The sequence below is a fragment of the Setaria italica genome, chromosome II, assembly GCF_000263155.2.
Source record: "Setaria italica strain Yugu1 chromosome II, Setaria_italica_v2.0, whole genome shotgun sequence".
NCBI classification, from domain to species: Eukaryota; Viridiplantae; Streptophyta; class Magnoliopsida; order Poales; family Poaceae; genus Setaria; species Setaria italica.
This window is the reverse complement of record NC_028451.1, coordinates 33,627,965-33,653,226: the sequence shown is the minus strand read 5'-3', so window position 1 is coordinate 33,653,226 and position 25,262 is coordinate 33,627,965. Positions and strand designations below refer to the sequence as shown.

Below are 25,262 nucleotides of genomic sequence, written 5' to 3'. Positions count from 1 at the left end.
AACCCCGTTTCAATTCTGAAGCGACTCGGCTTCAAGCTGAGAGGGGGGCCGGGAGTGAGGGGCCGGGAGTGAGAGAGGGGGGCCGGCCGGGAGGCACTTATTGAGGGGGCCGGGCACTTGGTTTGCCGAGTGTCCTACGTGGACACTCGGTAAAGAGTTTCTTTGCCGAGTGTCCAACGTAGGACACTCGGCAAACGTTTTTTGAAAAAAATTTAAAAAATATCCAACAGTTTCAAAAAATTACTAAATTTTCACATGGACCAATATAGGTTTTCTACTGACTATACAAAAAGTTTTGTAGTCAAACCGAACTCGACCGTCACTTCGACTCTAAATTTTATCGAATCCTTCTTAAAGTTACTATTCTTCTTCTGAGATGCTTCGGTTTGTAATCATCGTACATGATGAAATGTGCAAAACCTTCTCAATTTTTTTCCACAGCCTCCACGTATTATATCATCACATCATGACAAATCTTAAGATTTTCAGACTTTGATTGTTTTTTTTACAATTTAAAAATACTACTGCGACACGTTCATGGTCGTGTTTCCTGAACAAGATGTTCGAAATTTCTTTTCATTTCATGGGTCAGGTCTCAAATTGGTCCAAATAACATGAATATCATTTTTCTACTCATTTTATTCCATAATTTGAATCACTTGCAGTTCAAATTTGACTTATACCAAACATTCCCTTGAAATGCAATTAATTAATTAAATATAGCAAATAAATTCAAAAATATACCAAATTTTAACATGGAGTACCACATGTTGTATGTGGGGAGTAGAAAAAATTTCATGGTGAAAAGAGAAAAAAAAATTATTTTTTTGCCGAGTGTCAAAAAAAACACTAGGCAAACCCCCCTCTTTGCCGAGTGTTTTTTTTGACACTCGGCAAACCCCCTCTTTGCCGAGTGTTTTTTTTGACACTCGGCAAAGAGGGGGCTTTGCCGAGTGTTTTTTATTTGACACTCGGCAAAGCCACGATTTGCCGAGTGTTTTTTTTTTGCCGAGTGTTTTTGGCTTGGCACTCGGCGAAGAGCTTGTTTGCCGAGTGTCCGAAAAAAAACACTCGGCAAAAGAAAACACTCAGCAAATTTAAAGTTTCCCGTAGTGAAAGGGGTGCTCCCTCCTTATATACAAGAGCAGTGACTTATACTCGGAAAGATTGCTCATCATCAGTCAAAAGCCACCACGAGGAAGGAGAGGACTAGGAGGACCAGAAAAGACCCAGGATGATTGGCCTGGGACCTTCAGGGCCAATCAACCTAGCTCATTCCAGGACCCAGTCGACCTCCTATTTCTTCAGCGTGAAGTCTATGATGATGTCTAGGGTTTTTTCACTGACATTGACCTAGAGCCGCCACCTATTGGAGACTATAAATACTCCCTCATGAACTTCAAGGAAGAGGAGTTGGAGAGAGAGGAGAAAACACCATGCAAACACCATCCACCGCCACCACAAGGAGGAAAAATAGAGAGAAAATTGGATCTAGGAGAAGCCACGTGAAGCGGAGCACCAGATGAGGGAGAAACCTCCCAAGCCAATAGGCTTGGAGGTACCCAAGCCGATCGGCCTGGGGCTTTTCTGCCCCCGTTCGTCATCGTCTTCGGTCCAGTTGATCTACAGGGCGATCTTTACCCAAAATTCTGTCAAGATGTGTAAGATCATGGGGTAAAGTCTCTGTTTGTCCTCGAGGTTGTATGGAGATCTTGATTTGTAATCATTGAATTTCTTGTTTAAGATCTGTTTGTTATCTATCATATCTTGATAATGCTCTTTTATGTAATGGCTGGCCAGCGCTACTTTGGGTTGCTTATTTGCTTACCTAGAACGATCATCATGTTGTGTTCTTTTCATTCAATAACTAAGTACCCTCATGTGGTGACAACGTGCGAGAGGGAAAGTGTTGGGCATGGTTCACAGCCACTCACGATAACACTTAGATTTAGTTCTTTCATGCATGGCGATTACATCTACAAGTGATCTTAGATCCCTAGGACAAGCATTTTATCCATCTTGTTTACATCCATACTCTCTATCCGCTTTAATATAAATCACTAGTTCTTTTGTTAGTTCAATCTTATCATATACAAAGAACATTCGATTACATAGATTGGTGCTTATTTAAGCGTGCAAATCCATAGATTGATAAACCTTAGGGGATTACTCTAAGGGAAGAGCTACAACTGATCCGTACGCTTGCGGTTCATAAATTGGCATGCTAAATGCCGTCAACACTCATAGTAGCACGGTCCATAATGTGCAACTTATTGCAAAGCATTGTAACTAATAGCAACTAAGAATGTCATGGTTTAAATCTTAGAAAATATGTGTGGTACTAATTATTATGTTAATCAAGTTTTAAATTAGGTCCTTTTAAATCAAACATGCACAATGTAAAAAGATATGACCATCATCAAACCCTATCAAGCCGATGTTTATAGCTTAGGCAGGGCCAATCACATGCACCTAGTGATCACCATTTTTCAAAATATAGCATCATATCATTTCCCATTTTTGAATAATCTAACTTTTGTCTGAGTCATTGTCCCGCCTTTTGGGTACCAGGGTAAAATGAGCCATGTAATACATGGTGGCTAATAGTATGTACCACAGAGGGAACTTTTCCATGGGAGGATGAAGAAGCAAAAGACGCTGCGATAGAGGAAACCTTGTGCACCTATCATTTACATCCCTTGTTGAAATGAGCTATGCAAAAATCATGTGTTCTCTCATTGATAATTGAACCCTTGATATCCAAAGGTGGAAAGATCACGCATCATCATTCACAAATTAACTATGGGTTACAGAGAATGGGGCTAGAAAGATGCGGCGGGGCTGGACCGGAGAATGTGCATCGTCGTTGTCATTGATGCTAGGATAGTGCTAGAGAATGTGTGTCAGTGTCATCTTCAGATCATTGAGGAGAAAGCACATTGGAGTAGGAGTCAGGGAAAAGAGAAAAATGGTTCTGTAGCATTGAAAGATCACTGTTTTTGGAAAATACCATCGAAAGATCACCATCACGTGAAATACCACCGAAAGAACTAACCGTTATCTAAAAATAGCATTCCGTCACGTTTTGAGCTCACACCGTGAACCCCCATCGAGCTCCAGCCTGAAAAAAAAAAGGACGGGTGATCTCCACTTCGAGTTGTTGCTCCCTAGGCCCGTCACGTGAGCTGCGCCATGCCATGCGCTGCCGCCAAGCTCCATGTGTCATCCAATCCATGTGCCGCCGCCAAGCTCTACTCGTTGCAATGTGAAGCTAGACCTTGATCTCCACTCCGAGTTGCTGCTCCCGTCACTAGCTAATTCCCTTCCTCTTCTCATGAACACACACAGCAAGCAGCCAGCCAAGAACCAGCACCAAGCCAACCCCCTTCCTCTCTGCTTCCCTCCCCACCAAGCTAGAAGCAATAGCATCTCACGCCATCCTTGCCTCCACCGCATCTTGCAGCTCTCTCTGATTTCTAACTCCAATCAGCAGCGCCAAATACAACATTACACAAGTTGCTCCATCTCCAAAACTCAAAGCTTAATTCAGAACCAACAACAGCCTCCTACACCTACAGGACATGGCGGCCTGAGCATCGATTCCCTTGGGCTGCACGCCCGTATGGTGCCTACGAGGTCGCCAACCAGGCCGGAATCGCCTCTTCATTCTGCTCCACTACTGTGCGAAGGACCCCGAGGACAAGCCCCACTTTGGCAGGAAACGCACGAGGATGGTAGTGGCAGCCGAGCAATCCACGATGCTGCATCAGCTTCAAAGCAAGCTCTCAGCGCCGCTGCTTGCGCCTTGGCTCTGTTCAAGCTCCGCAGCGCCGCTGCTTGCGCGAAGCTCCAGGACCTCGACGAGGCGCGCCACCACCCAGCTCGGACGAACACGCCGCCTCCTCAAGCTCGCACCACCTTCGAGTTCCGCCCTTACCCTGGGCCTGCTGATGTACACCGCCTAACTCCTGCTATGCTGATTTTCTTCCGCTGGCGCTCAGGGAAGGAGGAGGGGACGAGATTGCCCGCCGGCGCTTCAGCGTGGGAAGAAGGGGAGAAGCTGCACGGGGTCCATGTAGGGGTGGTAAAGGGCCATAGCAATAAGTATTCGGCTCAATAAAGGTCGGATCATAATACTATATGATTTTGAGCTAAAAATAAATAGGACTAAGTTGGATTGTGAAGAATGCATGAGTGCCATGATCCATTACCACCCCTAGGTTCACAGTGTTGGCTCCCAACTTTGATGGAATGCTATTTTCATATGACAATTCATTTTTTTGGTGGTATTTCACATGATGGTGATTTTTCAATGGTATTTCACGGAAACGGTGATCTTTTGATGGTATGGAACTAATTTTCCCAACTAGAAAATGTGCACCCTCTTCATCAATGCCTGAGCGGAGATGTTGCGATGGCGGTAAGGCTCTGGTGAGATGCAGGCTAGAGTTAACTAGGGTTTTGGGAAGGAAAGGGAAGTGGGAAGATGCCTATATATGTTTACAAATAAGCATATGACAGACAACCAAATATTTAAAAGTTGTCGTGTTTGCTTTAACAGATATGTCTTTTTATCGTCGGTGATGTTGGAAATATGTAATAAATATGAAATTAGCTAAACACAACATGTAATGCTCGGGGGCAGAGCTCGCAGCACACGTTCATGACCAAATTGTGTTTCAGATAGCCCTAGATGTTCAGAACAATACATCAAGATGTTCATGCTTAATTATCAGTTGTCATCCTCGCAAAATTCTTTCATTCAGCCTATCATCGTCGCAAAAGCCTCCAGTTAGTTTGCAAGATGATATGGTACTTTTGGAAGGGGGGTTCTATTCTTCATCATGTACATTTTTATTCAGTTGATTTATGAAATTTTTACGTTTTCTAGTATTGACCATCTTGCTCGTGAGGTTTTTTGTGACCGTTTTAATTTGAATAAAATGGCATATCAATAGACGGTGATTAACGTGTAAATGAGGTCAATCATGCAGTTTAAGTTTAGCATTGGTTACGAAAACGTGACAAATTATTTAGTTCTAGGAAAATGTGAGGAATATGGTGATATTTCTCGATTTGAATTTTTTTAAAAAAATGAATGCAAGGCATCTCGCTAGAACATGAACATCAAGATCTGGTAGAGGTGTTGTGATTCTTCTTCTTTTTCTGCTCATAACAACCCACAAGTATTTAACTAGTTTTAGACGATAGAGATATAAATTTGTGTCCCTTAAAATTATTAGCCTACGTAGGACATGGGTTGATGGACAAGTTCACATCAATGTAAATAAAATGGATATGAACTAACAACTGATCAATTACCCATTAGTGTCTTTGTGAACTCATTGCCAAAAGTTATTAAGATGGGTACATTGCTGTCATAGTCTGTTCTTATGGTTGCCGCCCACTCTGAACTAAACTTGTATAAATATGTGTCTTATGTCACCTACAGTATTAGACTTTAGATACAACGATTCTCCCACTTAACAATCTATTACCTCAAGTATTCTTCATAGGTTGCTGAGTACAAGACACCGACACTATCTCATCCTCTCACTAAAATGTTGGCTCAATTTACTCCCTTCTATCGATACGGGCTTAAATTTAAAGTAGCATACGTGGACATTATTTTGACCGGTTTAATCTGTTTAGACGTATGATGTGGAAAGCTTGGGCCACGGTTGAGCTTGCGGCCATGACACGGCTAGCCAAACCAAGCCCTTTGCCCATCAAGCGCCCAGCCGAGCCGGTTCGGCCCATCTCAAGCGCAGCGCGCCTGCTTACGCGGACGACGGGCAAATAGATAACTGCGAGTGATCGGTCAGGGCAGCGGCAGCTCGGCCGTGGCATTCGCGAGGCGCACTCCTGGACCCATTTTGCATCCTAAAGCTAAATTTTAGTCGGCTAAAAATTAGCACTGATGATCCAAACGGTGAGGTTCAAAACTAATGTTTCTGATGGATCTAATTTTAGATACGAACGACAAAAGATCGAAATACCCACCCACTAAAATCTTACCATTTTCTCATACACATCTCAAAGATACGATGAACTTTTACCAATAAATAGGTTAAAAATAGCTCTGACTTTAAACAGAACTAATTTTAACCAATTAAAATTTAGACTAAACTTTAGATTTAGTCCATCCAAACAGGCAACCGAACAACCCACACTACACACTAGTGCAAAACTCGAGCCAAATCGAATAGCAGACACCAGGATTTCATTAGCTTATTGTTCTGCTTCAAGGTCGCATACAGCTCCAAGCCATCAAAAATTCTTTTTGTCGCTGAATCCGACAGACCGTGGCGAGTCAATAGGTGTCTCGGACTCCCGGTGGCGCTAGGCGCTAGATCGTGTAACAGTAACGCACTTTACATAAGCAGTCACTGCATCTAGATCACCTAAGAAACCATCGTCGTCTACCTTCTCCTTCATCTTCTTCTACCAAGAGCTACACCTAACAGCCTAGTACCTGCAGGCTCCAGCTTCGGCCGAGGCGCGCCGGCAGTTCAGTTCAGCTCAGCTCACTTGCGGCTGGCTGCCGTAGAACGGGTAGGCGCCGTAAGCCGGAGCAGCGTACATGCCAGGGTCAGGGAATGGCGCCGCAGGGTAGCCATAGCCGTTGTAGAACGGGGACGCCGCGTAGTACATCCCGTTGTTCCACTGGTTGCCGTTGTCGCCCCTAAACTGTGAGCAGGAGATGTGTCAAGGTTCTTGCCTTCGTTATGCTGCAGAGTTATAGAGTCTGATTGCTGGAACTATCACTCAGAGGTAGTTTTCAGTACCTGCTTGTTTGCTGGGTTGCGGCCCCATGAAAGGCGCACGGTCTGTTTGCCAATGGTGCTTCCATTTAGTCCTTGCAATGCATCTTCTGCATTCTTTCTGAAACAGTAATAATGGCAACAATATATAAGATATGTCTTCAGGGAAAATTGATCAGATACCACAAGAAGCAGGGGCGATTAGGCTGATGCAAAACAGGTTATCTTGGGAATTGAAAATGTGAAATTTATGGGTTCATACCTCTGAGCAAATTGCACGAAGCCACATTGTTTCCCGACTGGAATCTTTACGGAAGATATTTCTCCATACTGGGAGAAGGTCTGCCTAAGGTCCTCTTCACTAACATTTGGGTCGAGCCCGCCGACAAATACCTATTTATGTTCAAACAACTGTGTTATGTTCAAACAACTGTGATGAAAAGAGAAAAAAGAAATTTGACTACATGAGCCATGAGTTTCAGGGAATGAATATGTACTCACAGTTGTGTTTGTCAAGTCTCCTCCATCTGATCGAGCAGATGAACCATTTGATCCAGTAGTACCTAAACCGGTACCATTTTTTAAAAAAACTTAGAAGTAAACTACCACCATTATAGCGTTATCCGAAAAGTGTATATGGTTCTCAAAGAAAAATTTATTCATATTAACCATAGCAATTCACAAGCTAAGGCTTTGTTCAATCATCATTCTTAGGTCTAAGTAAATCACTGATCCCATGGGCTATATTAAGTTATCAACTCGTCTCAGTATTTTCTAAAGCATTCCCTACCTTCTAATGTAAAAGGAGCTAAATATGAATCGTTCGTACATCAGGTTAAAGTCTCTAAGTATCTGCTGAATTAATCAAACAATATCCTCCGTTTCAATTTGAATTTACAAAACTAAGCTACCAGAACAAGATCATATCATTCCTAGAACAGAACAGCCATAAAAAGAAAGAATAAAACGTTATACTAAATGCCCCACTTTATTTAAATGATGTTTCTTTCTTTTTGACTGGCAAATGATGTATGAAACTATGGGGAAGGACCTTATACATGATAAGAACGAAAACAGAGGGGCACTTTGTTAGCAGTTGAAACTTGAAAGGCTAGTCGATTTGATAACAAAAATGAAAACAGTCAGAGTATAAGAGAATTTTTATAATAAAAGACAAAGGAGATGCTAAAGGCCGGAGTAATGTGTGAAAAGGTAGTTTCCATTTAATTATCCAGGAATGCTTAAGTCAGCAGAAAATTGCACCATAAAGTAATCAATAGCCAAATTCCGGTACCATAGATATGAAATTCAACTTAAGTCATATGAAAAGTGATAAGAGGATCTCAATAGTGTCCAAACTCCAAACTACCATTGAAACAATAAAAAATTAGTTCATTTACGATCTATGTAGTTTTAATTTCCAACATGTTATATAGGAAAAAAACAAAGAAACAGTAACAGGCATAAACTATACTACAGAGACAGAGGGTTTGACGGTTTGTGAAAGAATATCAGTGTGAAGAAATAGTAGGTATGGAAGTTAGAAGATATAATAACTGAAAAACTTGTAACTGAACCTGATGATTTTCTGGGAGTTGCAGGGCCTATTCTCATGGGCCTAGAAGAGCAATACACACCATTCATCTCAGTCATGGCATGTGTCTTCTCACTGTCATCTCCAAACCTCACAAAACCATAGCCCTTGGATCTGCCAGTGTTAGCATCAATAACAACTTTGGCACCTTTGACAGAGGAGTACCTGCTGGAGAAAGTCTCCAGTAATGTGGCATCATTGACATCAGAAGCAAGGTCGCCCACGAATATGGAATGATCCGAAGCAACATCTGAGCGCCTATCTCCCATGCTAAACGATGCCCAATTTAACCTAAAAGGTTGGTCGGTATTTGGCATTATATGACCAGAAAAACCTTCAAGAACTTTTTCAGCTGCACCATGGCTGTAGAACTCAACAAATCCATATCCTTCCGACTGTCCAGTCTGCTTGTTGCGAATAACTTTAATGGCCACAACCTACAAGGTATGAAAGGTATTAGTGCAAGTTTGGACTTTGGACATTCAAATAAACAGAAAAGGATGCTGAATTGCTTCAGAAGATACGCTTCAGTCAACACACTAAATATCCACCGAACTAATAAAGCAACACAAGAATTGAGTTTTAGTCAGCAGCTAAGCAAAAAGTACAAGATAAACATGTCCATTTACACCCAAGGTTGCCATGTTTCACCAAACCCTTCTCCAGGGTTCCGATATTTCTTCATACTTTCATTTAATACTATGGTAATAACACTTTTTCCACTATGGTAATATGCCAGCATTATTAGTTTTATTTTCCATTCAATCTGCTTGATGCACGAGTTCATTCAAGCCGTGGCATCGGTTATGTGGGTGTCATCATTGTTTACTCCAAATAAATGAAAGCGTATTAGTATTAAGCAAGTTTTATCATAAACAAACACATCATAATCACCAAAAACTACAAACGAAAAAGCACAGAAATCTAAAAGTAAATCTACCAATCCAGACTGCAACAGATGTACAGCGATGGTACATCACGGCCACGGGCCGACGGGCGTGCTCTGCTAATATACCGCGACCCACCCATGACCAATGCAACCTTGTACATGAAACCGAATATTTTCGCAGAGCAGTACAGAAGGCGGCAGCACCTCCGCAGCCAATCTAACGAGCTGAGGTTGCCCAGCGGGCACTGGGCACTGCCAAGTTTCCAGTTCCAGCTCGCAGATCATGCCTGCCGTTTGCCTAGCGGTTTCCTTTTTCAGCACAGTGACGGACCGACTGACCCAATCATATGTACCCACATCTGCCGCTGCAACTACCTATGCTCGTTTGTCAGATCCCTCTCTCTCTCCTACCTCGCGCAGCCCAAGAAACCAAGCACATTTTGGAAACGAACGAACGCATCAAAATGCCATTTTTAGTTCGCTGAGACACAACCGAACACAGCTTGGTGTTAGATTGATCTCTTTCCCGATTGGCCCAAAGGCCAATCAGGACCTTGATCTGCGCCCTGATCGGGGGCGCTTACCCTATCAATGGGTAGTGGGCCCCTGTCGCGCTGCGCTATATAAACAGGGTGGGGGGACCCGGCTCACGAGGTTCGCCGCAGCCAGCCGCCCCCACCAACACACCTACCGATCTAGGTTGCGCAGCAGCGGCGGGAAGCGCCACTGCCACTTCACCGGTGACCGGACTACACTGCGCATCGCTGCCTTGCGCAGAACTACACCAACCGAACCCGCGATGGCCAGCAGCTCCGCTGCTCCCACCCCTAGGGGTGAAGGTACCCCAATTCCCCCTCTCTCACACTAGGCACTCACCAGGAACTCCTAGTCTCTCATGTCTCTCTCTCGAACCCGACTAGATGTGCTCTAGTGATCCTAGGCTAGGGCATAACATTGGTATCAGACACCTCCTAGAAGCTATTCTAGATCGGGAAAAGCAGTAGATCGAGAAAAGAATGACGATCGGAAAAGAAACCGAAAAAGAAACCGAAACAGAAACCCTAACCCTAACCCTAGATCTAAAGAAACGAGCGACGCCGGGAAACTTACCTGTCGTCGCCTTCACCGCCGCACGTCCACCGACGGCGAGCGGCAAAGGCCGGCCGAGCCTCGGGCTCGCCGGAGACCACGTCCACCCGAACCACCGGCGCAACCGCTCGGGGCTCGGGGGAGGGCGCAAAAGCACCACCACAGGACCGCTCGACGGCGGCGCGCCCAACCCTCGGGTGGACGCGCTCGCCGGCGAGGGGACCCGCGGTGGCGCCGCCCCTTTTCTCCATCTGGATCTCGAACCTTCGGTTTTTGGAGGGAGGAAGGGAGGAAGGCTAGAAAAGAAAGGAAGGAGGGGGCTGCCGCGGCTGTGCGCCGGCGGGGCCATCCCTCCACCGCCGCCGCCGGCCATCGCCGGGCGCGGGAGAGACGACCCCGCCGCCGCCGCAGCCGCGGCGAGAGCGAACGGGCGAAAGAAGAATGGGGCTAGGGTTTCCAGGGGCCGGCCGTCGGCCGGTTTTGTTCCGCCGAAAATGGCGCCTGGCCGTCGGATCTGGACGGACGGTCGGGATTGTCCGGGCCAGATTCGGCCCAGGCGGGATGCGGCCGCAGGCCGCTTTCGCGGCCCAGGCCCAGGTTGTGGCCTGCGCGCGCGCGTCGCGAGCGAGGCCGGCGGCAAGCCGTTTTCGTGGGCCGCGCGAGCAGGCCGCAGGCGCCGCGCGAGCAGGCCGCCTGTTACGCGCGAGCGGGCCGCGTGCGGGAACGGGCCGTGGGCCGTTTTCGCGCGCGGGCCGACTTTCGCGTTTTGCACAGTAACCTCTGTTTTTTTTTGTTTTTTTTTCTATTTCCAGAAGCTTTTAATTAATAGTTTTTGCACAGTTTTAGTCTCTAATTCAATTTGAACCAACGGGATAATTTGTATTAGAGATTAATAAATTTTTGTACAGAGTTTTGCTTCTGAAAATAGATTTATTTCACAGTTTCCGCTGCAAAAGTAATATTCATTGCTCTATTTAAATTTAATTTGAACCAACGAGATAATTAAATTTTGTGAGAGCATGATAAAGTTAATTAGATCATGGTGCTGTTATTTTCTGACCAACGTTGTTAATAACTGTATCATGATTTAAAAAGTTATTTTGATGCTTTTATTTCTATTTCTGCCCAACGGTGATATAGTTTTAAATTGCATCAACAGTTGTATGTTTTATTTTTTGACCAACGTTGGAAATGACTCATGCAATTGTCGTTATGATCGCATTTATGGATTGTGAATTTCAGGATCATTCAACTTAATGGCGTGTCTCAAAGAGATACCCATTCTCAAAGGCAACAACTACACAGAATGGAGGAAGAAGATTGAGTTCTCCTTCGTTTGTGGAGAAGTTGACTGGGTACTGACCACACCGCAGCCACAAGCTCCACAGAAGCCAGTGAGGGCTGATGGTGATGATGATGCTGCATGGCAGCAAAAGGAGAGGGACTATGCTCCACTGGAGTTGGCATACACCCTTGAGAATAAACAGTGGACCACTGCCAACAAGAAATGTATGGCTTTGGTAAAGAATACGATTGAGCCTGCCATTTTGGGCTCGATCGCAGAGTGTGACTCCGTTTCAGAGTACCTCGACAAGATAAGGAATCAGTTCACTGGTTCCTCAAAGATATATGCTACCCAGCTGTTCAAGCAGCTGGCCACAGAGAGGTACAATGGCGGAGGGACTGGCATAAGAGATCACATCATGAGGATGTATAACTTGGCAGCGCAGCTGAAGCCTATGGATCTTGAGCTCAAGCCTGGGCACATTATGCATTTGGTTTTTGCTTCTCTGCCTAAAGAGTTTGACACTTTTGTTGTCAATTACAACATGCAGCCAGAACAGTGGGACATGGAGAAAATGATTGCCATGTGCGTGCAGGAAGAGGACAGACTTAGATCCTCACATGGTGGCTCATTGCACTATGTGAAGGATAACAGAAAAAAGATTGCTAATCCCTCTTTCAAGGCACGTGGAAAAGCTCCTATGCAGCAGAATCACCAAAAGCTTCTCCCAGTAGACAAAGACCAATGTCTACATTGCAAGAAAAAGGGGCACTTCAAGAAAGACTGCCCCGACTGGTTAAAGTCAATAATGGCAAAAAGAGGTGAGAATACTATTTCTTTTGTAAATGAATCCTTGTATACACAGTATTCGAAATCTACTTGGTGGATTGACTCAGGTGCAACTGTTCATGTTGCAAATTCTTTACAGGGATTCCATTCGACGAGGACTACGCAAAGAAGCGAAAGATGCGTTGAAGTCGCAAATGGAGTCCAAGCAGAAGTTGAAGCTGTTGGCGATGTCTCTTTAGAGCTAGTTGATGGTTTCATGCTTGTACTTAAAGATGTGCTTTATGTTCCCTCATTACACAGAAACTTAATAAGTATTTCACGTTTGGACCATGATGGTTATGAATGTCATTTTGGTAATGGAAAGTGTGCCATTTGGTTCGATAATGCATGTGTTGGTGTTGCCATCCTTCACAATGAGTTGTATTTATTATCATTACGTGAAAAAGTTAATTCTGTGTGTGATGTGAATATGAATGTATCCTCGTCAGAGAAAGAAACAAAGAAAAGAAAGAGAACTCAAGAAGTATCGTCGAAATTATGGCACTGTCGTTTAGGCCATATTTCGAGGGGGAGAATAGAAAGACTAGTTAAGAATGAAATTCTTCCTCAATTAGAGTTCTCAGACTTAGAACAATGCGTTGATTGCATTAAAGGAAAATTTGTAAAGAAAATTAAAAAAGGCGCTAAACGTAGCACAGGAATTTTAGAGATAATCCACACTGACATTTGTGGACCTTTTCCTGTGAAAAGTGTGGATGGCTATGACTTGTTCATAACATTCACGGATGATTACTCCCGTTACGGTTATATTTATCCTATCAAAGAAAGATCAGAAGCCTTGGATAAATTTAAGATATTTAAAGCTGAAGTTGAAAATCAGCATAACAAAAGAATCAAAATAGTAAGATCCGACCGTGGGGGGGAGTACTATGGTCGGCATACCCCATTCGGCCAAGTTCCTGGACCCTTTGCAAGGTTCTTGCAGGAAAATGGCATAGTAGCCCAGTATTCAATGCCGGGCGAACCTCAGCAAAATGGAGTAGCTGAAAGGCGTAACCGTACACTGATGGATATGGTGCGCAGCATGATAAGCTATTCCACCTTACCATTGGGACTGTGGATGGAGGCGCTGAAGACCGCCATTCACATCCTTAATAGAGTACCAAGTAAGTCGGTGCCCAAAACACCGTACGAACTATGGACAGGAAGAGTACCCTCACTAAACCACTTACGTGTGTGGGGGAGCCCAGCTGAGGCCAAAGTGTTTAACCCAAACATCGGGAAACTAGATCCCAAAACAGTTAGTTGCCACTTCATCGGCTACCCGGAAAAATCAAAGGGTTTTCGTTTCTACTGTCCAGACAGATTCACAAAGTTTGTAGAAACGAGACAGGCGATTTTCTTAGAGGATGAGATGGTGAGGGGGAGCATGGTAGCTCGAGAAATTGATCTTGAGGAGAAGCGGGTGTGTGCACCCAATCCGATGATTCAGGAACCATACTTCTCACTACCTATTATTCCCGCACCGATAATTCCTGAGGTCGTGGTGCAGGCACCTGCTACAGTTCCTGATAGTGTGGTGCAGGCTCCTGCTGTGATTCCACCCGTGGAAACGATGAGTGAAGTTTTGGAACCTGTCCTTCAGGAGCCAACTGAACCCATCATTGCACACGAGGAAGAGTTGCAGCAGCCACCTCAGAATAGTGTGCCACAAGCAGAGGCACAAAATATGCCTGAAAGTGAGGGGCCTAGAAGGTCTCAAAGGGTCAGAAAATCAGCCATCCCTGATTGTTATAAAGTTTATAACACAGAAGAAGTTCATATAGAAGGTGATCCCACTTCATATGAAGAAGCCATGAAAAGTGTTCACTCATCGAAGTGGCTAGAGGCCATGGAAGATGAGATGAAATCGATGAGTTCCAACAATGTTTGGGAACTTGAGGAGATTCCTAAAGGAGCCAAAACAGTAGGCTGTAAATGGGTCTACAAGACTAAACGTGACTCCAAAGGGAATATAGAAAGATATAAGGCGAGACTTGTGGCAAAAGGCTTTACACAAAGAGAAGGAATAGATTATAATGAGACTTTCTCTCCTGTCTCATGTAAAGACTCCTTCAGAATCATAATGGCACTAGTTGCGCATTTTGATTTAGAGTTACATCAGATGGATGTAAAGACGGCATTTCTAAATGGGGATTTAGAAGAAAACGTCTACATGAAACAACCAAAGGGTTTTGTCATGGAAGACAATGAGCACATGGGATGTCGTCTAAAGAAATCCATTTACGGATTAAAGCAAGCCTCAAGACAGTGGTATCTAAAGTTTAATGATATAATAAAGAAATTTGGGTTTCAAGAGAATATAGAGGACAATTGTGTCTATGCAAAGTTCAAAAATGGGAAATACATTTTCCTAATCCTGTATGTAGATGATATTTTGCTTGCAAGCAGTGATATCAATCTACTGCAAGAGACAAAGAAGTTCTTGTCCTCAAACTTCGATATGAAGGATCTTGGTGAAGCAACATATGTTTTGGGCATAGAAATTCACCGAGATAGATTGAATGGGGTTCTAGGGTTATCGCAAAAGGCATATTTAGAAAAGGTTCTAAAGAAGTACAATATGCATGCGAGTAAAGCCACACCTGCTCCTATAGTCAAGGGCGACAGTTTTGGGAATTTTCAATGTCCCAGGAACCAGTACGAGATCGATCAAATGAAAGCGGTTCCATATGCTTCAGCTGTCGGAAGCTTACAGTATGCACAAGTGTGCACTCGCCCTGACTTAGCTTTTGTCACCGGGGTTCTCGGTAGATATCAAAGTAATCCAGGAATAGAACACTGGAAAATGGTAAAGAAGGCGTTGCGCTACGCGCAAGGCACAAAAGAACTCATGCTTACATATAAGAGATCTGATTCCCTAGAGATAAAAGGGTATTCAGATGCAGACTTTGCGGGAGACAAGGATGATAGAAAATCCACGTCTGGATACGTATTCACTCTCGCAGGAGGAGCTAACTCTCGCAGGAGGAGCTATCTCATGGAGAAGCTCAAAACAGAAAGTAACTGCGTCATCGACGATGCACGCAGAATTCATAGCATGTCATGAGGCCACGGGGCAGGCAATGTGGCTAAAGAAATTCATACCCGGATTGAGAGTGGTTGACTGTATTAACAGACCACTAAAGATGTACTGCGATAATGAACCAGCAGTATTCTACGCTCACAACAACAAATCAAGCAATGCTTCCAAAGCCATTGAGATAAAGTTTTACGTTGTGAAAGACAGAATCCAGGATCACACTATAAGTCTCGAGCATATAAGAACAAAAGATATGCTTGCGGATCCGCTCACAAAAGGCTTACCTCCCAATGTGTTCAGGGAACACTTAGCCGGCATGGGTTTAAGGGAAAGCCTATGATTCCTGGATTAGATAAGGCCCAAAAGAAACAGAATTGTTTCAAAATAGAGAGGTGTGTTGTAGCTGTTGATTCTATCGGCAATCAAGCTGTGACGATGAAACATGCTCTGCATATTAATCTACGATGAAACGAATAAAAGTGAAAAGTATAAAGCTAAAAGTAAATGATGAGATCAAGGGGGAGAATGTTAGATTGATCTCTTTCCCGATTGGCCCAAAGGCCAATCAGGACCTTGATCTGCGCCCTGATCGGGGGCGCTTACCCTATCAATGGGTAGTGGGCCCCTGTCGCGCTGCGCTATATAAACAGGGTGGGGGGACCCGGCTCACGAGGTTCGCCGCAGCCAGCCGCCCCCACCAACACACCTACCGATCTAGGTTGCGCAGCAGCGGCGGGAAGCGCCACTGCCACTTCACCGGTGACCGGACTACACTGCGCATCGCTGCCTTGCGCAGAACTACACCAACCGAACCCGCGATGGCCAGCAGCTCCGCTGCTCCCACCCCTAGGGGTGAAGGTACCCCAATTCCCCCTCTCTCACACTAGGCACTCACCAGGAACTCCTAGTCTCTCATGTCTCTCTCTCGAACCCGACTAGATGTGCTCTAGTGATCCTAGGCTAGGGCATAACACTTGGTGCGTGTCACACAGGCTTGTCACATCAAGAAAAGAAAGATTCATGGGCGAGTGGGAAAGAAACTTTAGTTTTTGTTTTGTTTTTTGTGGAGCTGGCTCGGGGACAGCATGGCCATGGTCAAGATCTGGGCTTGTGAGGGCGCGCGCGCATCCGTGCTCACCTCGCCGGTGTAGCCGAAGCAGCTGTGGAGGTAGTTCTCGTCCATCCAGTAATGGAGGTCGCCGACCCAGACGGTCTTGTTCTCCTCCTGGCCGGCCTGATGCGGCGCGGGGGAGCCCAGGGCGACGGCCGGCACGAGCGCCGCCCGCGGCGGCGGCGGCAGCGGCGCAACGGCGTGGAACGGCACGAAGTGCGCGGGCGCGAACTGGGGCGGCGCCGGCGCCATCTGGTGCGGCGGCATCACCATGGCCGCGGCCCCTGGCGGCGGCGCGAACGGCATGGCCACCCAATGGGGCGGCACGACGGCCGCCGCCGGCGGATGCGGCGACCCCACCACCACCTGCTGCGGCTGCGGCTGAGGCTTCTGCACGTCGCCCCCGCCATTCACCGCCGCCGCCTGCATGGTCCCTCACTTCAGCCGCGCACCGGAGAAGAGAGAGACAGGGAGAGATAGAGAGAGAGGGGTGTGGCTCTGCCGAGAGAAGAGAGAGAAAATTTGGAGGCGAGTGGAGGGAAGAAGAGGAGCAGGAGCAGCTCGCGGGAGGGGTTGGGGAGAAGCTAGGCTAAATAAAGCAGGCAGCGGCGGGGGATATGGGGGAGCGGCAGCCGTCCGATGCGGCGCGTGGATGGCTCCCCGGCCGTCGATCCTAGATTTTGACCGGATCCACGCCGATGTCGGCCTGACCCGGCCCCTGCGGGTTACACGTAAGAGTCGTTTCTGACTTTCGATTAGGGTGCGGATGGGCATGGAGCCAGGGAGCGGTCGAGATGATAACGATAAAAACAAATAATAATTTTTTAGTTGGTGAATATATTCAGAGTGAGAAAACATGCAGAGACGTAGAGTGAAAAAGCTTGATTTTTGCCAGGAAAATGAAGTTTTCTGTTAGAGATGACGAGCATGCAAGGCATGCAATATCTATTATTAGATCATATGCATGTTGGATTTGTTATTAGTGAACCTGCACCATAGAAAAGAGGAGAGTTTCGAGGGTTTAAAAAAGAATCCTTTAACCTTAAACCGCAATGGGCGCTGTAATTAGTTTCCTTAGTTTATATGCGGAACAAGGTGAGATGATAAAAAAAATTAGCCTTAAACCGCAAATGTGAGCATCAGGATTCACTTTATCTGGGAGGTTCATCTGTATGACCATATCCAGTTATCTACCTCTGCTCACTGAAAACACTGAAAGAGACAAGTTGCATTGGACCAAAATCTTCAAGTTCTTACTGAATCTGCATCTACTGCACACAGGTTTAACACTCACATCTGAATAAAGTAAGAAGTAACCAACCGGCCATAGTGAACACCCCTTGCGCGTTTGCCGGATGATATGCGTCGGAGCCACCACACGCGCTACTGCCGGAGGAAACAACCGGCTGAGGCCGCTGCAAGTTGCACCCACAGATTCAGCCTCTAGCACTTGTCCACATTCCGCCACGGACAAGAACCCTACCATCATCATCGCATAAAAGAAAACGGGGCGCGGATCACACCCGGCGGCCGAGGATAACACCACATGTCAGGGCCGGCGTTCCACGGCCCTGCACAGCCGAGGCGCCCCGGCCAGCGTATGGCGCCGCGAGTAAGCGGCCAAAGCTGCCCGGCTGGGCGCACCTGCAGGCAGGCCCTTGCGCTGGCGTCAGGTCGCCTGCCTGCCCCGGGCGCCGGCCGTGTTGAGTGGGCAGTAGAATCTTAGAATCTCCATCCCCCAAGAGTGTGTGTGTGTGTGTGTGTGTGGGGGGGGGGGGGGGGGGGGGGGGGGGGTTTGCTCATTGCAGTTGGCGCCCGGCGCCAGCAGGGGCAAGCGAGCAAGCAAACAACATGGAGCATGTGGGGTGCGAGCGAATGGCAGCGCGGCTTTGCAAGTTGCAATGTGGTCGTCTGGCCTGTCGCTTCGCATTTCAGCTGGCTTCAAATGATTTCAGGCAGCAGGCATGGGGGCAGGCAGTGAGGGACAAGGGTGGTGGCGTCGTGTCTGAGCTTTGAGGTGGGAGGAGCCGAGGAGGATTCTTCATGGTAAATGACTTGCAAATGGTGACGCCGGTGATAGAATGGGAGCTGAAGGAAAATATTTTTATCTGTTTTGTGGTCAGGCTGCAGTGATGCTGTCCTGTCCTCTGTCTGAGACTCTGAGGTTTCCGCCAATCAGAAAAAAAAAAGGACGGGACGCCATGCAGTGGGCCTAATGCGGTGGGCCTGTTAGTCTAATTACGTGCGTGGGCCAAATCTGAAGTCCAAACCATGTTAAATGACTTGCCTTTGTTGTTGTGTGGCAACGTCAACGCCCCTCCTATTTGCTTCTTCATCGCTCTATTTCTTTTTATTAGAGTGTGTTTGGTTTGTAGGAGCTTCTAAAATTCCTGTCACATGAATATTTAGGTACTAATTAGAACTAATTACAAAACCAATTGCACAGATGGAGGTTAATTTGCGAAATGAATCTATTAAGCCTAATTAGTTCATGACTTGACAATGTGATGCTACAGTAAACATATGCTAATGATGGATTAATTAGGATTGATAGATTCATTTCGCGAATTAGCCTCCATTTGTGTAATTAGTTTTATAATTAGCTCATGTTTAGTTCTCCTAATTAGCCTCCAAAAATTCAATATGATATGAATTTTAATCCGAACTAAAGATCCAAACACCCCCTCACACTGCAACAGAACAGGGCTAGCTGCAGGCCTGCAATGCAGCTGCAAGCGTGCAGTAAATTTACACGGCCGGCCAGCACCGTGCCATCCCATACTCTCTCTCGGTCCAGTTAGGAAATGCAGTACAGTACATGCAGTGGTCTACCCCCAGTCGACCACAGGTCTTGGAAGTGTCCATCGCCATCAGTTCATATTATACGAAAAAGGGAAGAGGCTGCCATATTAGAGATTTGCCGTGTCCTTTGTTCTCTCAGCTAGCTCGTGCACAAAAATGATTCTTCTGTTTCCTCTGCTTTGTTGGTTGGTTGGCTCCTGAGTCCTGAGGCGATGGAACTTCCTCGTGTTGGCGGCTATACCTGCCCTTCCTTTCTTCTGCACTTTTTTCCCAAACTGCTAGAAAACCCAATTCTGTTCTTGGAATGCACAAAGTTCTTGACCCGTATACTAGTCATACGTTACGCACATTCGAAAAAACTGTAAAGCAAGCGTTTTCAGCAAACTTTGGAGTTAAAAGGAGCCTAACACTGCTACTTACGGAGAAACTCCGGTACCTTGGACATCTCGCTCTAAGCCGTCCCTTTTTCCCCCCAATGTAAGGTCTCCTTGGAGCATTTGGCACTCCGTGTTAGGCTGTACTATACGATGGCCGGCTGCCTCTGCTTCTGCCTGCATTTTTATACGCCCAGTTGCTTCAGGGACGCATGCGATCGACGGTCCAGAGAGGGGCGGCCGCCGGCCGGCCAGTGGAGATCTTCCATTTTTCTCGCACGGCTTGACCGTGCATGATGCAACCCTGGCCGGTGAACGTTGCGACGGCGGACGGCTGACGGCACGTAGGAGGGTCAAAGACGGGCACGGGCCAGATTCCAAGTGCTGTCAACTTTTTGGAATATTCCTCAGTACCTAGGAAAAAACAAGTGGAGAGCTCCACAGTGGGAGGATCTCTGAACTCTGATGTGCTACACTGCTTTCCGCGCGCGCCATCAGTTCAGACTTCAGAGATACTGTCCTAGGATTCCTCCTTGCACCGAGATTAGTTGTTTAACTCTTTATTCAGTAAGGGGTTAAACCGCGGTCTATTGTAATCATTGTTGCTGGTACGGTGACAGAATCATGCATGTGTTTTTTCTTCTTCTGAAAATGCATGTTTTCTTTGGAGGACAGGGACAGCAATTTAGACTACGGGCTAATTTGGAAATACCCCACCGGCTTCCCATATTTTCCCGGGGCAAGCTCCCCTGGGGCAACTTGCTGCAGCTTTTGGAAGTCCACAGGACGTGGAATCATAGCCCGCTTCCATGCATTTTTCACGGGCAAGAAATCCGCGAGGCATCAGGTCGGGAGCGCTTCCCCCTCCACCGACCCGCTCAATTCGCAATGCCGCTGCCTTCGCTCGCGAGGTGCTGCTACCTTCGCTCGCTCAGGACGTGGAATCAAAGCAACAGAAAAATCCCCACTCGGGGTTCCCTTCCCTAGGATAGCTGCCTGTTCCCAAACTAGCCCTACATGTGTATCTAACCATGAAGTGAAATGCTTCATGTGCCACTCATTTGTACCAACGTTAACACGTCATAACCAGACAATTTATGCGTCATTTGTACAACCACGCACGCGCACCCTATAAACGTAAGCATACGCATCCTACTTCTCTAAATATTAATGAGAGATTAACCTCGCAAATCTTGATATTAATGAAGTTACATAGCTATATCTCACTGCCGAGTGACATATTGCTTACCACTGAAAGGATATTAACTAGAATGTAAGTATACATTTTAAGTTGAGAACTCGAACGAAAGTAGATAGATGCCACTACAGGTAACCTAAGCAGCCTCTAGTCATAGGCCATGTATATGGCCCGGCACTTCATCTCTGGCCAGCGCGATCGTCGTCAGCCTTTACTCGAAATTAGTGGGAAACCGAGGCTAACATGACAGAGTTATGAACAGAATGGCTTTTTATACACGGTGCACATAGGCTGTATGAAACCTGACTAACTCTTTTTTAAGGGGGCAAGAAGCCAACCTGAACGATTTCATTCATATACTAAGTTGTTGTATATAAATTGGCCTGAGTATGGGGTACAAAGGGAGAGCAAGACATAAGAGCTACGCTACATGGAACAGAGCACTCGAACTGAGCACTCTCATGTATACAGTAACAGGGAAAAAAAACAAAGAAACTAAACTCGCATGTGTACATCCACGACCACGAGAAGCTTTTCTCTGTCGTCGACTCCCAAGCACTCGAACGAAGAAACGACGATGGAAACTGTAGATACATTGATATGATCCCTTCAGCGGGTGTTCCCTGCAATCTTGTTGCCGATCCCTGGGCTATGCCCAGGCGCCGTAGGCCGGCCGTCGGTGGTCGCCATCTTCGTCGCCGTCACCGTGAGGCTTGCGCGGCCTTGCACCGGGGGAAGGCAGCCACCCGCGCATGCTTCCCCGCCCGTGCAGGCTTCCTCCGTCATCAGCCTCCTCGCCTCGCCGGACGCCGCGCCGCTGGACATGATGAGCATTGCGATCACAATGCACGCCCACGACACCTTGAGACCGGACATCTAAGCACACGCGAGTATGCGAGTTGTGCGTGCGCTCGAGGAGGAAGGATGCCAACTTGCCAAGAGAGGACTGTAACTGTCAGCCGTGTAATAGTGGCACTAGCTATGCTCGGGAACTAGGACCACTAGTACTATTCTTCGAGGCTCGTGAGCTTCTTAGCTTGGGTTTGAGTTTGATTTGGACGGCGATCTCCTCCACGATTTATAGGGAGATAGAGTGCCAAAGTAGCCTAGCATGCACCACTGTGGCGCCAAAAGAAATGGCTATGGGGTGTTTGGATCCTAAGCTAAAGTTTAGTCCATGTCACATCGGATATTCGGATGTTAATTAGGAGGACTAAACCTTAGCTAATTACAAAACTAATTGCAGAACCCCTAGCCTAAATCACGAGGCGAATCTATTAAGTCTAATTAATCCATCATTAGCGAATGTTTAGTGTAGCACCATATTGTCAAATCATGGACTAATTAGGTTTAATAAATTTGTCTTGCGATTTGGCCTAGGGGTTGTGAAATTAGTTTTGTAATTAGCCTATGTTTAATACTCCTAATTAGTGTCCAAACATTTGATGTGACAGGAGCTAAAGTTTAGTCCGGGGATCAAACACTCCTAATATGTATGCCAACGTGTCTTTGTCTCCCTGCACACCATGGGCCACATCATTTTTGTCCCAGAGAACGACATATAGGCATGCTTGGTTCCCTTGCTCACTGTGTTGCCTTAGCTCAGCTAGGAGAGAAAGTGAGCTGGTAGTTTGGATGAGGGGCAAGGCCACCTTCCGTGAGAGAGCCAAATTAGCTTTCCTGGGTTGGCAAGCTCATCGATGTTTGTGCTGGCTAGGTAAGGCAAGGCTAGGAAAGCTTGTTTATGAGCCAAGCAGACCATAATCCTTGTTGATATTTTAATTTTATAGTAAAATGTATAGGCGGTTCTTTGTCATCTAGCCCATAGACTTTCAAGATACATATTTAGGTCCATAGTCAAATGTACCATCTAGGTTCAATATTCTCAAAATGCTCCTATGTGTCATGTCAGTGTGGAGATCTCATATTGACTAACAAATCAAAATCACAGGTATATTTTTATCATTATAGAACTAGATCATGGACCAGGAAGATACTACATGACAAGTTCAAGGACCAGGACATTGATTAAACATTAATTTTGGCATTGTCTATTGATGATCAATGCACAAGTACATGGATCAACCTCTCTATATTTTTTGAGGAGTAATGTCAATCAACGATCCTCTAACTTATCACTTAGTATCTTCTAGGTCCCCAAACTCACAAATCGTAGATTTGGCTCCTTAAACCTAGCTTCATGTATCATTTCGGTCCCCGAACTCGCAAATTGCATATTTGAACCTCTAAACTTGGCTTCATGTGTCATTTAGGTCCATATTCTATGACAATTCAAAAAATATGAATGATTTTAGTTAAAATTAATGGCCAATTTTTTATGTTCTGATATTCTATATGGTGACTGAATCTAAGAAGGCATCATGGTTGTACATGATCGTTGAGATGATGATAATTTGACAAATGATTTGTATAAACTTATGTTATTCCAAATAATTATGAAGTTTTCTCATGAGGTATATAATAATTTTGATTTGGATTATCAACTTTTAAATATTAGTGATCAAAATTAAATCGTGCACCTATATGACATGTAGCCAAGTTTAAGGAGGCCAAATATACAATTTGTGATATCGGAGACCGGGGTAGCACTTGAAACTAAGTTTATGGAGATAAATCTTCAATTTGCGATTGTGGGACTGGGATGGCATCTCAAACAAAAATTAGGGAGTGAAAAATCTGCAATTTGCGAGTTCAGAGATCGGGATGACGCATTATAACAAGTTAGAGGACAGCTGATGGGCTTTACTCTTTTTGGGGGGCAAGCCTCGCCTCTCCTAAGGAACCCGTACATAACCTTGTGCACGGGAAACTGGCAAATTTGTGGCTGAAAACCAAACAAGCCTATTAGATTTGCTGTGTCTTCGTTCTCTCACAAATGAGTTCTTCTGTTCTGTCTGAGGTGGTGGAATTTTCTGGCTTGGGCGGCTGTCTGCCGTTCCTCTTTTCCTAACTGCTGGAAAGTTTCGACCGGTGCACAAGTCATATATTTTGTGTTTGGAACTTTAGAGTTAAAAAAAATTGAACACTGCTACTTAAGGAGAAACTCAAGTACCTAGACATCTCTCAGCCGTCGCTTTTTGTTTATTTTCCGATACAAGGTCTCCTTGGCGGCTTGGGCACTGCATGGCTGTACCACACGATGGCCTGCCTGTGCCTTGAGTCCATTTTAAACGCTCAAGTGCGCCACAAACGCATGAGATCAATGGTTCAAGGGGGAGAGAGCTGCAAACCAGTGGAGCGGTCCTCCTTTGTTTTCGTACGTTTTAGTTGACCGTGTGCATGGAAGCATCAGGCAAACAACCCTGGCCAGTAAAGATGGGGCCGGGGTTGAAAAGATGGCCATGACAAAACTATAGCTCCCGGCCAATGCTCTCAACTTTAGGATATTCTTGACGCTGACATTACCTGTGAGCACTGAGCACGTAGCTTGTTACTCCTAGTTTATTTCTAAGTGGGATCAGTATCTCTCATACGTTTGTGCTTTTCGATCTACCATAACCGAGATACCAAACTGTACCCCAACAGATATTAGTTCGGAGATATGTTAACCTGAGATTCTCCATCACCAAGCTTTGTTGAACTTGTGCAAGAAAAAAGGCCGTTGATTGGTTATTGTAATCGTTGCTGCACGTACGTTGAGAGAATCATGCATGGCAAGGTTTCTTTAATTTGGTGGTGAAGGACGACAACGCAGCCATGCACATTCACTAATCTATGTCAAGCTTTATATGATAATAATGATATATCTAAGTACGAGTTGACTGTTGAGTACTTGCTAGATCATCATCGCTTTTTCTTTGCTCTCCAAAGGACAGGAGGAAGAAAATAATCAAGAGGATGTGCACTTGAGTACACCAATGCACGTTGTTGTTTGTTGCCATGTATGGACAGCCACTTCATCTTCCAACATCTGCAATGCTCGGCCTTTATTCGGTCGAAAGCAGAAGATAATCCTATCCATGGACGACTTGTAGAGGAACTGAGGAACATCTACATACTTTATGCGAAAAACACAGAGGCCGTACAAAACCTGAGCGCTTTATTCGAAGGAATAGGAAACATCCATCCATCAGGACCATCACACGACCACTACCTGAAGTATACAAGCTTATAGATCGAACAGGGGAAAATGTACATCCACGACAAAGGGCTTAGTGTATCTGTCCAAGCAAAGCAAACGAAGGAAGAGACGACGCTGGAGATTGTTGGCGTCTCGATGATGACCCCGCCGTTCAACGGGTGTTCCCTGCGATCTTGTTGCCGA

The 25,262-nt window shown here is 45.7% G+C and overlaps 1 protein-coding gene across 1 annotated transcript; it reads right to left on the bottom strand.

Moving 5' to 3' along the window:
- Window positions 1-6,197: 6,197 nt before the first annotated feature.
- LOC101776285 (polyadenylate-binding protein RBP47) lies at window positions 6,198-17,154 on the bottom strand. The gene is made up of 6 exons (XM_004956994.4): window positions 16,631-17,154; window positions 8,342-8,795; window positions 7,266-7,327; window positions 7,027-7,157; window positions 6,789-6,885; window positions 6,198-6,690 (listed from the first exon to the last, which is right to left on the bottom strand). Exons 1-6 carry the CDS (start codon window positions 17,030-17,032, stop codon window positions 6,523-6,525), a joined length of 1,314 nt encoding a protein of 437 aa, XP_004957051.1. The 5' UTR covers window positions 17,033-17,154; the 3' UTR covers window positions 6,198-6,522.
- Window positions 17,155-25,262: the final 8,108 nt, after the last annotated feature.